Source organism: Chiloscyllium plagiosum, chromosome 5, assembly GCF_004010195.1.
Source record: "Chiloscyllium plagiosum isolate BGI_BamShark_2017 chromosome 5, ASM401019v2, whole genome shotgun sequence".
Lineage (NCBI taxonomy): Eukaryota > Metazoa > Chordata > Chondrichthyes > Orectolobiformes > Hemiscylliidae > Chiloscyllium > Chiloscyllium plagiosum.
The window spans coordinates 109,164,050-109,181,382 of record NC_057714.1 but is presented as its reverse complement, the minus strand read 5'-3'; the positions used below and the strand labels follow the sequence as shown (position 1 = coordinate 109,181,382).

The 17,333-nt window shown below is 44.0% G+C and overlaps 1 protein-coding gene across 1 annotated transcript in view; it reads right to left on the bottom strand.

The window, feature by feature from the left end:
* Window positions 1–17,333, bottom strand: part of LOC122550328 (obscurin-like) — a 784,231-nt gene that overhangs the window by 623,841 nt on the left and 143,057 nt on the right. Inside the window, exons 13-15 of the mRNA XM_043691054.1 lie at window positions 14,408–14,683; window positions 9,165–9,431; window positions 611–880 (exon numbers count right to left, since the gene is read on the bottom strand). Of these exons, the coding sequence (XP_043546989.1) occupies window positions 611–880; window positions 9,165–9,431; window positions 14,408–14,683 (813 nt within the window). The remainder of the gene's footprint in view (window positions 1–610; window positions 881–9,164; window positions 9,432–14,407; window positions 14,684–17,333) is intronic.

The window sequence follows — 17,333 nt, the reverse complement described above, 5'->3', positions numbered from 1 at the left end:
CCTTTGTGGTTGGAGGGTTCCTAGCCGGAAGATGAGGTGTTCTTCCTCCAACCGTCGTTTTGTTGTGGTCTGACGATGGAGGAGTCCAAAGACCTGCATATCCTTGGTGGAGTGGGAGGGGGAATTGAAATGTTGATCCACAGGGTGGTTGGGTTGGTTGGTCCGGGTGTCCCAGAGGTGTTCTCTGAAACGCTCCGCAAGTAGCGGAGGAGGGATATGGGCCAAATAGTGGCAAATGGGACTAGATTAATTTAGGGGTGTCTGTTCGGCATGGACGTGTTGGACCAAAAGGTCTGTTTCTGTGCTGTATATTTCTATGACTCGAACAAGAATTTGCATTTTGAACTGCAGTCATCTCTTTTACACAGGCAATGACTGGGGTTTTGCAGGCCTTTCAGAATTTTATCATTTTGTCTGTACAGAAGCCATCATTTTCTTTTCTCTAAAATAGGAGTTAATTACTGAAAGGAGTTAGCCAACCATGTAAGTACGCTTTCAAAAGAGGTTTTAATCCAAATATTTAGGGTATCCTTTCAGAACAAATTAGTAATTGACTTTTGTGTGGATCTGTTGTGAACTACTTGTTAACAAAGTAATTTTGATTCCTCACCTTGAACTTGAAGATTGGCAGTTATTCTCATATCTTCAACTTGTGCAGAAATTTCACACGCATCCATTAGTGTCAGGTGTCTAATGGTCAAACTATGATTGGTTCTTTCGCAGGATATGACATACTTCTCATTTGGACTAATTTTGACTCCGTTCTTATACCAAGTAATTGCAGCATCTTCATGAGAGACACTGCATTTAAAGGTGGCATCCTCTCCTTCCACAGCCACGACACTTTGAAGCTCACTTTTAAACTTAATAATCTTTGGAACTGCTCAGAACAAAACAAAAGTTTTAAAGTTAAGGACTAATCAAGCTTGCAGTTTCAGCTACTATGAACGTATGAACATACAAATTAGGAGTAAGAGGCCATTCGGCCTCTCAAGTCTGTATTGCCATTTGATAAGATTATGGCTGATCTGAATATGGCCTCAATTCTCCTGTATAAAGTTTATGTCCATTGTCAGTCAAGAATCTATATCAGTAAAAACATCCATTACTAGATGGGCACATCTTGCTGATCAATGTAAATGATTTATCAACATCACTAAGTTATCAGTTAAAAATGTTATGAAAGAGGAAAAATACAAGACAAAGGAATAAACACAAACTAGCCATGAGTTCGGACTTGTTTTTAATTCTTTCATGGAATGTAGATGAGCATTTGTCACTAATTCCCAATTAAACCTGAACTGATAACTGGTGCCATTTCAGAGAGCAGTTAAGAATTAACACATTGTTGTTGATCTAGAGTCACATATACTGCAATCCTGCTAAGGACAGCAAATTCCCTTCCCCAGAGGGCATCAGTGAAACAAATGGATTTTTCAACAATCATTAAGTGGTTGTCATTAGAAAATGGTTTACTTTATTTCAGATTTTTAATTAATTTAATTTTAATTAATTAATTTGAACAATGCCGTCTAGTTCCAGACATCCCACCCAGGAAAAAGACCTTGTGTATTAACCCTATCCAGGCCTCTCATGATTTTATAAACCTTTATAAGGTCTGAAACACGTTGCAATGTCCTGCACTGATGCATCGAGTGGACTCAATAGGCCGAATGGCCTTAGTTCCACTTCTATTTCTTATGGTCTTATGGTCTAACATGACCTCCCAACTCCTATACTCAATGCAGTGACCAATAAAGGAAAGCATACCAAACGCCTTCCTCATTATACTATCTACCTGCAACTCCACTTTCAAGGAACTACGAACCTGCACTGCAAGGTCCCTTTGAACAGCAGCACACCCCAGGACCTTGCCATTAAGTGTATAAGGGGCAAGATTAGAGTGGTGCTGGAAAAGCACAGCAGGTCATGCAGCATCCGAGGAACAAGAAAATCAACGTATTGGGCAAAAGACCCTCATCAGGAATGAGGCAAGGAGCCTCCAGGTGGAGAGATAAATGGGAGGGGGAGGCGGCTGGGGAGAAGGTAGCTAAGAGTGTAATAGGTGGATGGATGTAGGGATGAAGGTCATAGGTCGGAGAAGAGGGTGGAGTGGATAGGTGGGAAGGAAGATTGGCAGGTATGACAGGTCATGAGGATGGTGCTGAGCTGGCAGGTTGGTACTGGGGTAAGGTGGGGGGGGAAATGAGGAAACTGGTGAAGTCCACATTGATGCCCTGGGGTTTAAGTGTTCCAAGGCAGAAGATGAGGCATTCTTCTTCCAGGCATTGGGTGGTGAGGCAGTGGCGGTGGAGGAGGCCCAGAACTTGCATGTCCTCGGCAGAGTGAAATGTTTGGCCTCGGGAGCTGAAATGTTTGGCCATGGGGCTGTTGGCCCCTGACACCTGCACCAATCAACCCCACCGCCCGACACCCGCACCAGTCAACTCCACTGCCCGACACCCACACCAGTCAACCCCACTGTCCAACACCTGCACCAGTCAACCCCACCACCCGACACCTGCACCAATCAACCCTCCTCCACACACCCCCACACCCCCACAATGCTAGTTTAAATCCTCTCAAGCAACTCTCACAAATCTCCCTAACCAGTATATTAATTCTCTTCCAATTCTGGTGCAATTAGTCCTTCTAATACAGGTCGCTAGTACCCCAGAAAAGATTCCAAAAAATGTGAACCCTTCTCCCCAGATCCTCAGCGATGCATTCATCTGCTCGATCCTCCTATTCCTACCCTTACTAGCTCATAGCACCAGCAGTAACATCAAGTACCTCCTTTTAAAATTGTAGCCTAACTTTTTATAGTCTCCCTTCAGAATCTCATCCTTTTTCCTTCCCAAGTAACTAGTTCCAATGTGCACAACTGGTCCCCCTCTCTTTTGAGAATATTTTGCTCCCTCTCCATGATATCCTTGATCCTATCACCAGGGAGGTAACACATCATTCTGTTTTCTCACTGCCAGCTGCAGAAACATCTGCCTGTGCCTCTGACTAGAGAGTCTCCTACCATAATCTAAATTGCCCGTAGTGTTAGGTGAAGGGGTAAATGTAGGGGTATGGGTGGGTTGCGCTTCGGTGGGTCGGTGTGGACTTGTTGGGCTGAAGGGCCTGTTGCCACACTGTAAGTAATCTAATCTAATCTAAATAATCAATCACTTGGAACCTGACATACCTCTCATTACATTACAGCCAGTCTCAGTACGAGAAACTTGGCTGTTCGTACTACATTCCCGAGAGTTCATTATCTCCTACGTTTTTCAAAACAGCATACTTGCTTCAGATGGGGACAGCCATAGGAGACTCTTGCGCTACCTGCCTCCCTCTCCCATCTTTCCTGACGGTATCTGTCGTTTTTTTTCCCTTTCTATGACTGTCATCCATCACATCCCAACCTCCTGTAAATTCCTTATTGCTTCTAACTGCTGCTCCAACCGATCCATTGGATCTGATAGAATTTGGAACCAAAGACACTTCCTGCAGTCATAATCACGGAAACTCTCCCACATCCAACAGGAATAGCATATCACTCTATTAAAGACCATCTCTGCTCCTTAACGATCTACAGATCCAGAAAATAGTGCAGTCTTACTGCTCTAAAAACCACTGCTCCAGGCTAACTTTGTATTTAAAGTTTATGTTTTTAAGATTTAATCGAGAGACAGATCTCAATAAGACACTCTACTCACTATTGTAGATTTATATTACACTTAAAAACTATGCGCTTAGTTTCTGCCATGCTGTGAGCTCTCCCACACAGGTTCCTCCAAGGTCACCTGTGAATTTCGCTGTTCACTAATTTTTGTTAGACACACTCCGATGTCCAGAGATATTTGAACTCAAACAGCAAAGGCAGTAGCTGTGCTGATTCAGTGCAGTGTCAGACAGCTGTGTAGATTTCCTTCTGTGACCATATGGTCGCAGCCTTTGTCTCTCTTCCTCCATTTTAAATTACGATTGTTTTGATCTTTGCCTGCCAAAGCTCCAAAACCCAGTGGATATTATCCACCTAGACTTCCAAAAGGCCTTTGATAAGGTACCTTATGGGAGGCTGCTGAGTAAGATGAGGGCCCATGGTGCTCGAGGTTAGCTATTGGCATGGATTAAGGATTAGCTGTCTGGCAGAAGGCAGAGAGTTGGGATAAAAGGTTCTTTTTCGGAATGGCAGCTGGTGACAAGTGGGGTCCCGCAAGGTTCAATGTTGGGGCTGCAACTATTCACTTTAAATAATAATGATCTGGATGAAAGGACTGGGGGCATTCTGGCGAAGTTTGCCGATGATATGAAGTTAGGCGGACAGGCAGGTAGTTCTGAGGAGGTGGGGAGGCTGCTGAAAGATTTAGACAGTTTAGGAGAGTAGTCCAAGAAATGGCTGATGAAATTCAATGTGAGCAAATGCGAGGTCTTGCACTTGGAAAAAAATAATACAGGGATAGACAATTTTCTAAACGGTAAGAAAATTCCTAAAGCCAAAGTAGAAAGGGATCTGGGAGTGCTTGTCCAGGATTCTCTAAAGGTCAACTTGCAGGTTGAGTCTGTGGTTAAGAAAGCAAATGTAATGTTGTCATTTACCTCAAGAGGGTTGGAATGTAAAAGCAGCAATGTGCTTCTGAGACTTCATAAAGCTCTGATTAGGCCCCGTTTAGAATACTGTGTCCAGTTTTGGGCACCACACCTCAGGAAGGACATACTGGCACTGGAGCGTGTCTAGCAGAGATTCACACGTATAATCCCTGGAATGGTAGGCCTAAAATAGGATGAACGGCTAAGGATCGTGGGATTGTAAACATTAGAGTTTAGAAGGTTGAGGGAAGATCTAATAGAAACTTACAAGATAATTCATGGCTTAGAAAGGGTGGACTCTGGGAATTTGTTTCCGTCAGGCACAGTCTTAGAATTAAAGGGAGTCAATTTAAAACGAAAATGAGGAGACATTTCTTCAGCCAGAGAGTGATGGGCCTGTGGAATTCATTGCCACTGAGTGCAGTGGAGGCCAGGACATTAAATGTCTTCAAGGCAAGATTAATAAATTCTTAATCTCGCAAGGAATTAAGGGATACGGGGAGAGTGCAGCTAAGTGGCATTGAAATGCCCATCAGCCATGATTGAATAGCAGAGTGGACTCAATGGGCCGGATGGCCTTACTTCCACTCCTATATCTTACGGTCTTATAGTCTTAAAGCAGTAATTACTGCTCCTCAAATTTGAGGATATCACCTCCAACACCTAAAACAGCTCTTACAGCCACAACTTTTTTCCCATCCTACATCTTTGATTACCCAGAATAGTCATCTTCCCGTCCCACAGACGCTTTCACACAGCTCCAACACTCTCCTTCCACCTGGACCCATCCTTCTGGCCTTTTACCTGCACTCGATCTGTTCATTGGGAACTGTTGACGTTACATTGGTCGCCTCAATTTCTCTACACCCCTCACTCAATCCAACCTATCTCTCTCCAAACTAACCGCACTCCTTTTGCTTAGATCCAAGCCCAACTTTGTTATTAAGCCTGTCGAAAAGGGTTATGCTGTTGTAGTCTGGCGTACTGATCTCTACATTGCAGAGGCTTGGCACCAGCTCTTAGATACCTCCTCCTATCTTCCCCTGGACCATGACCCCACCATAGCACATCAGGCACATAGCAACCACAGTTATTGACCTCATTTGATCTGACAATCTTCCCCCTCACTGCCTTCAAGCTGATAGTCCCCCAGTCCCATACAGCTCACTTCTAACTCTTTCTGAAAATCCACAAACTGGACTGCCCGGGCAGAGCCATTGTTTCAGCCTGCCCCTGCTCCACAGTACTCATGTATTCCTATCTTGACTCAGTCTTTTCTCCCCGGTCCAGTTTCTGTCCCCCGTATATCAATGATTCCTCTGACACTTTACGCCAGTTTCCAAATTGCCAGTTTGCAGGCTCTAGCCGCCACTTCTTTACCATGGATGTGCCTCATCATCACATGTCCATCCCCCACCAGGATGACTCTCCACTTCTTCCTGGAGCCTGAACCGTCCCCACCCATCACCACCCACCTCCGCTTAACCAAGCTTGTCCTCACCCTCAACAATTTCTCTCCTCTCATTTTTATCAGGTCAGAGGGATGCCAGTTAGTGTTGCTGTCTGTTAGTGAGGTATGTGGAACATTCCTTGTTCCAGTCCGTCTCAGGCCCCCACCCACAATTCTTTCTCCGATATATCGATGATATCATCAGTGCTGCTTCCCTCTATTGTCTGGAATTGGAAAGGTTCATCAACTCCACTTCCAATTTCCACCCTGCACTCAGTTTCACTTGGTCTATCTCTAACTCCTCCCTTCCCTTCCTCGACATCTGCTTCCCTTTCTGGGGATAGACTGGCCACTAATATCCAATATAAATCCACCAACTCCCACTGCTACCTCGATTATACATCCTCGCACCCTGCTTCCTGTAAAGACTATTTTCCCAGTTCCTCTGTCTCTGTCACCTTTGCTCCGATGAGGCTAACTTCAAAAAGGGAGCCTCCAAAATGTCCTCAACTGAGGATTCCCCAGCTCCGTTGTCGACAAGGTGCTCAACCGGGTCCAATCCAGCTCCCGCACATCCGCTCACACCCTGTCTCTTCCTTTCCGCAACATCAATAGGGCTTTCCTTATCCTTACCTACCATCCCACCAGCATCCACATCTAAAAGATCATCAACAGCCATTTCCATCACTTCCAGTGAGATGCCACCACCAGACACAAATCCCCTCCCTTGTCTGCCTTCCGCAGGCACCTTTCCCTCTGGGATACTCTAGTCCACTCTTCCTTCATTCCCAACAACCTTTCTGCCAACCCCCATCCCCACAGTTCCTTCCCATTTACCTCCTCAGTATCAAAGGAACCAAACATACCTTCCAGGTGAAGCAACACTTTACCTGCACTTCTCTCAATCTAGTCTATGCACTCGCTGCTCACAATGTGGTCTCCTCTACATTGGGGAAACGAAGCAGAGACTGGGTGACCACTTTGCAGAACATCTAAGTTCCACAAGTCAAAAAGACTTTGAGCTTCCAGTCGCCTGTCACTTTAACACACCACCCTGTTCCCTGTCCAACATCTCTGTTTCTGGCTTGCCACAGTGCTCCAGCAAAGGTCAGCATAAACTAGAAGAACAACACCTCATTTTCTGCTGGGGGACCCTGCAGGCCCCTGGCTTCAATATCAAGTTCAACAATTTTAGGGTCTAAACTCTCCCATGTCCTAGTCCCCTACTCCACACACCAGGCTTTGTTATTACACAGTCTGTCATTATACACTACCTATTGTTAGCCACTAACAGTCTCCATTAACAGCTATTCAACCTCCCAGCCAGATTGTTACACACTCCTTTGTCTATCCAACTGTAATTCTCTCTCTTCGTGCTCTAGACCTACATATCATTTACTCCTTACCCCCTCCCCCATCCTATCTTCTGCATATAAACTGACATTTACCTAGTTACTATCCATTCTGAGGAAGATCACCGGACCCAAAATGTTGACTTTGATTTCTGCCAGATCTACTGAGCTTTTCCAGAAACTTCTGTTTTTGTTTCTGATTTACAGCATCCACCATTCTTTTGGTTTTTATTTAATATTGAACTCACTGCCACACTTCTTCTAGGCATGCCCAATTTAATAATATTAGTTTGCTCTCTCTCCACAGATGCTGCCTGACCAGCTATGATTTCCAGTATTTTTTGTTTTCAGTACAGATTCTAGCACCTGCAGCAATTTGCTTCTGTATTGTAGTTAAAAGTACTCTTAGCCCAATGAAGGTTGAGAATGAGGAAATGGTAGTCATGCTGAATGATTATTTTGTTTCAATATTCACAGTAGAAAAGGAGGATAGCTTACTGGAAATCTCTTTGGGAAATTTTTGGAGTTTATAACCAAGGATAGGATAACTGATCATCTCAAAACACTTCAGTTAATCAGGGAGAATCAGCAAGTTTTCATGAAGATTGGGTCATGCCTGACAAACCTCAAGAGTGTTTTGAGGAAGTGACAAAGGAGGTGGTTAGAGGTGAGTCAATAGATGTTGTTTCCATGGACTTCCAGAAGGCTTTTGATGAAGTCTCACATAAGAAACTGTAAGCTAAGGTGAAAGTCCACAGAACTGAGGGCAAATTACTAACATAGATAGGAAATTGGTTAAATGGCAGGAAACAGAGACTTGGACAAATGGATACGTACTCAAAGTTAGATTAGATTCCCTACAGCATGGGAACGGGTCCTTCGGCCCAACAAGTCCACAACGACCTTCCGAAGAGTAACGCACCCAAACCCATTTCCCTCTGAATGATGTATCTAACATGGCCAATTCACCTAACCTGCACATCTTTTGGATTGTGGGAGGAAACTGGAGTAAACACACACACACAGGGAGAACGTGCAAACTTCACACAATCGCCCAAGAGTGGAATCGAACTCAGGTTCCTGGCGTTGTGAGGAAGCAGTGCTAACCACTGAGCCACCATGCCACCCCTTAGCAGGATATGTATTTTGGTATCCATCAGAAATCTGTGTTGGGGCCTCAATTATTCATAATATTCATTACTCAACTTGTTAAAAGCACAAAATATACTTTACATACTTCTAACTTATTATCAATATTAATATTAGCCAATGATATAAAACAAACACAATTTATTGCAAAAATCGAAACACAGTTCATAAAATGCAGCTGATTTAACTTAATGTACATTCCAACTTATTTGTAAGGTTTTTACTTTAAACTTATATTCTTCAGGTAAAAATATAAAATATTCAACATGCTCAACAGAGATTTTATGATACACCTTGTTTAATATCAGATTTATAGTATTTAACGTTTATATATATTTGGGTTGTACTTTTGCTTTTACCAGTTGAAAATGTATCTGCTTTCTCTTTTTTGATAGAAAACTATTTTCTAAAGAGCACAAAAAGTTATTATACTTTGTTATGCAAAATGCACATTTAGTAAAATGTAACTGATTATTGCAAGATTAAGAACATTAATACCAAATAATTTACATCAAAATCAGAATCTTCAGCATGGTGGAAAGGGGGAATGCATAATTTCTTCTGTCAGTAAAATGTTCACTGTGAAAAACTTTAGTTAACTAAGCACATCAAAAACTCAATGAAGTAGTTACCCTTAGTAGTCAACTTAGCAGTTGTAACATCATCCTTTGATTCACACTGATATTCTCCCTCATCCTCAGCAGTTACTTCACAGATGGTCAAGCATCGTTTCTGTCCATCCGCTCGTATTTTTAGCCTTCGGCTTGGTTTGATTTCTGTTCCATTATGCCGCCATAAGACGTCACCCTTTGCTTGATTTAATTCACATATAAGCTCAACTGTTTTACTGCACAGCGCATTTACATTTTCAAGCTTCTTTGTAAACAAGATGGGTAACTCTACGAGGAAAGCATAATTCCAGTAAGCACCAATTTGAGCTTTTTTTAAAAAAAATAACTTTTTCTCCAAGGTTACTACCCTACAACTTACAATATCACAATGAAAAGCCCAACGAAGGGAGGAAACATAGAGTATAGAATATAAAACATGACAGTGCAGTACACGCCCTTTGGCCCTTGATGTTGTGCTGACCTGTGAAACCCAACTGAAGCCCATCTAATTGTATCCGTTGCTCCCGATGCGGTCTCCTCTACATTGGGGAGACTGGGCGCCTCCTAGCAGAGCGCTTTAGGGAACATCTCCGAGACACCCGCACCAATCAACCAAACCGCCCCGTGGCCCAACATTTCAACTCCCCCTCCCACTCTGCCGAGGACATGGAGGCCCTGGGCCTCCTTCACCACCGCTCCTCTATGCTACTTTCTCCCCATCCCCACCCTCCTCTAGCTTATCTCTCCATGCTTCAGGCTCTCTGCCTTTATTCCTGATGAAGGGCTTTTGCCCGAAACGGCAATTTTGCTGCTCGTCGGATGCTGCCTGAATTGCTGTGCTCTTCCAGCACCACTGATCCAGAATCTGTCCTATATCTATCACCCCTCAATTTAAAGCTATGCCCCCTCGTGCTAGCCATCACCATCCGAGGAAAAAGGCTCTCACAGTCCCCACCCTATCTAATCTTCTGATCATTTGTATGTCTCTATTAAGTCATCTCTTAACCATCTTCTCGCTTAACAAAAACAGCCTCAAGTCCCTCAACCTTTCCTCATAACACCTTCCCTCTATACCAGGCAACATCTTGGTAAATCTCATCTGCACCCTTTCCAATGCATCCACATCCTTCCTATAATGCAGTGACCAGAACTGGACACAAAATTCCAATTGCAGCCGCACCAGAATTTTGTACACTGCAATAACCTCATGGTTCCAAAACTCAATCCCTCTACCAATAAAAGCTAACACACTATGCGCCTTCTTAACAATCCTATCAACCTGGTTGCAACTTTCAGGAATCTATGCACATAGACACAGAGATCTCTCTGCTCATCCACACTACCAAGAATCTTACCATTAGCTAAGTACTCTTTACTTTTGTTGCTCTTTCCAAAGTAAATCACCTCACACTTTTCTGCATTAAACTCTATTTGCCACTTCTCAGCCCAGTTCTGTAGCTTATCTCTGTCCCTCTGTAACCTGCAACATCCTTCAGCACTGTCCACAACTCCACCGACTTCAGTGTCATCGGCAAATTTACTAACCCATCCTTCTATGCCCTCTTCCAGATCATTCATAAAAATGACTAACAGCAGTGGCACCAAAATAGATCCTTGCGGTACACCACTAGTAACTGAACTGCAGGATGAACATTTCCCATCAACCACCATCCTCTGTCTTCTTTCAGCTAGCCAATTTCTGATCCAAACTGCTAAATCACCCTCAATCCCATGCCTCCACAATTTCTGCAAAAGCCTACCATGGGGAACCTTATCAAACACTTTACTGATATTCATATACACCACATCAACCGCTTTACACTTATCCACCTGTTTAGTCATCTTCTCAAAGAACTCAGTAAGGTTTGTGAGGCACGATCTGCCCTTCACAAAACCATGTTGACTATCCCTAATCAAATGATTCCTTTCTAGATGATTATAAATCTTAACTCTTATAATCCTTTCCAACACTTTACACACAACGGAAGTAACGCTCACTGGTCTATAATTACCAGGGTTGTCTCTACTCCCCTTCTTGAACAAGGGGACAACATTTGCTATCCTCCAGTCTTCTGGCACTATTCCTGTAGACAATGATGACATAAAGGTAAAAGTCAAAGGCTCTGCAATCTCCTCCCTGGTTTCCCAGTTAGTCCCAAGATAAATCCCATCCGGCCCAGGGGACCTAAATCTATTATCACACTACACAGAATTACTAACAATTCCTCCTTGTCAACCTCAATCCCATCTAGTCTAGTAGCCTGTATCTCAGTATTCTTCTCGACAACATTGTCTTTTTCCTGGGTGAATACTGATGAAAAATACTCATTTATCGCCTCTTTTATCTCTTCAGACCCCACGCATAACTTCCCACTACTGTCCTTGATTGGCCCTAATCTTACTCATGTCATTCTTTTATTCCTGGCATACCCATAGAAAGCTTTAGGATTTTCCTTGATCTTACCTGCCAAAGACTTCTCATGTACCCTCCTAGCTCTTCCTAGATTTTTCTTTAGATCCCTCCTGGTTGACCTGTAACTCAAGCGCCCCAACTGAGCTTTACATCTCATCTTTACATAAGGCTCCTTCTTCCTCTTGAAGAGATTCAACTTCTCTAGTAAACCACAGCTTCCGCACTCGACCACTTCCTCCCTACCTGACAGGTACATACTTATCCAGGACCCGCAGTAGCTGCTCCTTGAACAAGCTCCGCATTTCAATTGTGCCCATCCCCTGCAGTTCCTTCCCCATCATATGCATCCTAAAACTTGCCTAATCGCATCATAATTGCTTTTCCCCCAGCTGTAACTCTTGTCCTGCGGTACATACCTATCTCTTTTCATCGTTAAAGTAAACGTTACCGAATTGTGGTCACTTTCACCAAAGTGCTCACCTACTCCAAATCTAACACCTGGCCCGGTTCATTACCCAGTACCAAATCCAATATGGCATCGCCCCTTCTTGGCCTATCTACATATGATGTCAGGAAACCCTCCTGCACATATTGGACAAAAACTGACCCATCTAAAGTACTTGAACTATAGTATTCCCAGTCAATATTTGGAAAGTTAAAAGCTCTCATAGCAACTATCCTGTCACTCTCATTCCTATCGAGTTTCATCTTTGCTATCCTATCCTCTCCATCTCTGGAACTATTTGGAGGCCTATAGAAAACTCCCAAAAGGGTAACCTCTCCCTTCCTGTTTCTAAACTCAGCCCATACTATCTCAGTAGACAAGCCCTCATCAAACGTCCTTTCTGCCACCATAATACTGTCCTTGACTAACAATGCCACACCTCTTTTACCACTTTCCCTGTTCTTACTGAAACATCTAAACCCCGGAACCTACAATAATCATTCTAGGCCCTGCTCTAGCCACGTATCCAAAATGGTCACACGACCGAGGTCCCAGGTACCAGCTCATGCTGCAAGTTCACCCACCTTATTCCAGATGCTCCTGACGTTGAAGTAGACACACTTCAAACCACCTTCCTGTTGGCTGGTACACTCGTGCAACCTTGAAACCTTATTCACGACCTCAGTACTCTCCTGTACCTGGAGCTACAATTCAGGTTCCCATTCCCCTGCTGAATTAAACTCTCCCGAAGAGCACTAGCAAATTCCACTCCCCCCCACTCCCAACCACTCCATCTCCTCTGGTTCAGGATCTGGACCATCCCGTTTGTTGAAGTTCCACCTCCCCCAGAATGAGTCCCAGTTATCCAGTATCTGAATCCCTCCCTCCTGCACGATTCGTGTAGCCACGTGTTCAAAACTTCTCTCTCCGTATTCTTGTCTTACACCTCCACCCTTGAACCCCACCCCTCCAATTGCAATAAGGACAGAATACCACCCCCAGGTCCTCACCTTTCACCCACCAATCTCTAGATACATCGCATCATCCTCCATCATTTCTGTCACCTACAAACAGACCCCACCAGCAGGGATATATTTCCCTCCCCACCCCATCTGCGTTCTGGAGAGACCATTCTGTCCATGACTCCCTTGTTCGGACCACGCCCCCCACACCAACCCACCTTCCACTCCTGGCACCTTCCCCTGCCACTGCAAGAAGTGTAAAACCTGCATCCATACCTGCCCCCTCACCTCTGTCCAAGACTCCAAAGTATCTTTCTACATCCAACAGAGATTTACCTCATTCATGTATTGTGTCCATTGCTCTCGATGTGGTCTCCTTTACATTGGTCAGACTTGATGCCAACTTGCAGAACATTTAAGAGACCATCTCTGGGATGCACACACTAAACAACCCCACCGCCCTGTGGCCAAACACTTTAACTCCCCCTCCCACTCCACCAAAGACATGTAAGTCCAGGGCCTCCTCCATCACTAAACTCTAGCCACCCAACGTCTGGAGGAAGAATGCTTTATCTTCCACTTGGGATCCTCCAACCACATGGGATCAATGTGGATTTCACCAGTTTCCTCATTTCCCCTTGCCCCACCTTATCCAAGATCCAACCTTCCAACTCAGCACCGTTCTCTTGAACTGTCCTACCTATCCATCTTCCTTCCTACCTATCCACTCCACTTTCCTCTCTGACCTATCACCTCATCCCCACCTTCATCTGTCTATCGCATTCCCAGCTACCTACTCCCCAGCCCCACAACCCCCCCATTTATCTCTCAGACCACTTGGGTCACCCCTTATTCCTGATGAAGAGGTAATGCTCAAAACATCGACTTTACTGCTCCTTGGATGCTGCCTGACCTGCTGTGCTTTTCCAGCACCACACTCTTTCACTCTGATCTCTAGCATCTGCAGCCCTCACTTTCTACGCAGGATTGAGTCTTCACACAGTAAAGATTAATATGCTGAGGCAAGCATTTTGGGCAAGACGGTGGCAAGGTGATTAGCACTGTTGCTTCTCAGTGCCAGGGATCCGGATTCAATTCTAATCTCAAACAACTGTTTTGTGTAGAGTTTGCACATTCTCCCCATGTCTGCATATATTTCCACTGGGTGCTCCAGTTTCCTCCACAGCGCAGAATGTGCAGGTTTGATGGATTTGCCATCCTAAATTGCCCCATAGTAACTAGGGACATGCAGGCTAGGTGGATTTAGCCATGGGGTTCCAGGGATGGGAGGAAAGAGGGTCTGGGTGGAATGTTCTTTGGATGGGTCAGTTTAGACTTGATGGGCTGAATGGCCTGTGTCTGCACTGTAGGAACTCTATGATTCTATGATATGGAATTAGTAAAGCGATGACAAATACTGAGATCTTCTTGGATTGTTACTAACCTGTAACCTGAATGGCAAAGGTCAATTTTTCTTTAGCTGCTTCACATACGTATTCACCTCCATCTTTTAGCTCCACATTCTCAATGATAAGCTTGCAAATTTTGCCATGGGATTCAATTTTCCATTTTTTACTCGAACTGAGAAGTTTTCCATTTCTAAACCATCTGACTTCAGTTTTGGAATCTGACACTTCACAGCTAAGACTTGCATTCTCTGACTTTTGAACTTTCACAACCTTCTGAACGGCATCTTTATTAGCAAATCCTGATTCCAATTCTACAATGAAGGAAAATCCAGTTAGTGCACCAATATGAATGTGCAAAAATACCACTAACCAATGAGAGTTTGCAGTCATATTCCTAACTTTGAGACTTGTCTAGGATCATGTCCCACCTGACCTTGAAGTGTATCATAAGCTGTTCAACCACGTTGATCAAAAGTATTAAATATACCATGGATTTCATCTCAAACTTATCAAAGCATTCTTTAGGGTTGGGGGAATGGATTGGGTGGGTCATTCTTTGGAGGGTGAAGGGCCTATTTCCACACTCGGGATTCTTCTCAAAAAAAAACATTACCTTAGACAAAGGAATTCAGGAAGAGTTCCAGACTAAACATGTTTGGGTCATTTCTGATAAGCAATTGCATTACAGATGTTCTGAGGGAGGATATTCCTCGGAATGCATCGAGGGAAGTTATTTGTGTGGAACTGAGAAATAAGAAAGCGATTATCACCTGATTGGGATTGTATTAAAGAGCCGCTAATGGTTAGAGGAAAATTGAGAAACACATTTGTAAGGAGATCTGTTATTTGTAAGAATAATAGGGTGGTTATAGTAGGGGATTTTAACTTTCCGAAGAAGACTGGGATTGCCATAGTGTTAACGGTTTAAATGGAGAGGAATTTGTTAAGGGTGTACAAGAAAATTTTCTGATTCAGTATGTGGATGTACCTAGTAGAGAAGGTGCAAAACTTGACTTACCTTTGGGAAATAAGGCAGGGTAGGTGACCAAGGTGTCAGTGGGTGAGCACTTTGGAGCCAGTGACTATAAACCTGTTAGTTTTAAAATAGTGATGGAAAAGGTTAGACTAGATCTAAAAGTTGAAGTTTTAAATTGGTGCAAGGTCAATTTTGACGGTATTAGGCAAGAACTTTCAAAAGCTGACTGGGGGCAGATGTTCACAGATAAAGGGTCAGCTGGAAAATTTGAAGCCTTCCAAAATGAAAAAACGAGAGTCCAGAGACAGTATATTCCCTGTTAGGGTGAAAGGAAAGGCTGGTAGGTACCGGGAATGCTGGATGAGTCATAGAGTCATAGAGATGTACAGCACGGAAACAGACCCTTCGGTCCAACTCGTCCATGCCAACCAGATATCCCAAACCAATCTAGCACCACCTGTCAGCAGAGAAATTGAGGTTTTGGTGAAGAAAAAGAAGGAAGCATATGTCAGATATAGACAAGATAGATCAAGTGAATCCTTAGAAGGGTATAAAGGCAGTAGGAGTAAACTTAAGAGGGAAATCAGGAGGGCAAAAATGTGAGCATGAGATAGCTTTGGCAAATAGAGATAAGGAGAATCCAAAGGGTTTTTATAAATACATTAAGGTCAAAAGGGTAACATGGGAGAAAACGGAGACCCTCAAAGATCACCAAGGCAGCCTATGTGTGGAGCTGCAGGACATGGGGTAGATAACTAAAAGAGTATTTTGCATCAGTGTTTACTGTAGAGGAGGGCATGGAAGATATAGAATGTAGGGAAATAGATGGTGATAACTTGAAAAATGTCCATTTTACAGTGGAAGAGGTGCTGGATGTCTTGAAATGCATAAAAATGGATAAATCCCCAGAACCTGATCAGGTGTAGCCTAGAACTCTGTGGGAAGTTGGGGAAGTGATTGCTGGGCCCCTTGCTGAGATATTTGTATCGTCGATAGTGACACGTGAGGTGCCAGAAGACTGGAGGTTGGCTAACATGGTGCCACTATTTAAGAAGGTGGTAAGGAAAAGCCACGGAACTATAGACTGGTCAGCCTGATAGCGGTGGTGGGCAAGTTGTTGGAGGGAATTCTGAGGGACAGGATGTATTTGGAAAGGCAAGACTGATTAGGGATCGAATTGACACGGACATTTACTATAAATCGACTGTTAGGGGGTAGTGTAATTTTTAAACGGTTAGCTGCATTTTAGTCTTTTCTACCTTATAGTAAACACAAGCAGACACTCGAAACTGTTGCCGGACCTCCCCCATGTTTTTATGAATGAAACAATTGTAACAGCTTTCCTCGATAGTTGAGAGACCGCCCTTAACCACAGTTGTACAACATCATCCATATAAGGAAAGAACGGGGAGCTCGAACACTGATTGGCCAAGTGAGTAACAAAATAATCGCAGACACCAGAACCCAAATAAGGAAAACAGTGAGGAACCCTAGCACTCATTGGTCAAGACAGCAGTAGGACACCCAGCCCACATATACGTGTATATAATGCGTGGAGATGACTATACATGTGTGTGTACCCACGGGGAACTGCACCCGACTTTGCAAAGTTGAATGAAAAAGTTTTGGACAGACTCCTCCATGTCTTTGTTCCTGGGAAGGGAAATAAAAGTGCCGGAGATGGGGATGGACAGCCGCATATTTCGCACAGTCTCAATCGTACTCGCCCTCTCATTATTTCTCGCCCTAACGCCCTCTCTCGCCTTCTCACTCTCTCTCTCGCCCTCTTTAACTCTCTCTCTCCCTCTCTCCTTCTCGCCCTTTCTCCCTCTCTCGCCCTCTCTCGCCCTCTCGCACTCACTCTCCATCTCTCGCCCTCACTCCCTCTCTCTCTCGCCATCTGGCCCTCTCTCCCTCTCTCGCCCTCTCTCTCACTCTCTCCCTCTCTCGCTATCTCTCACACTCACACCCTCTCTCACCTTCTC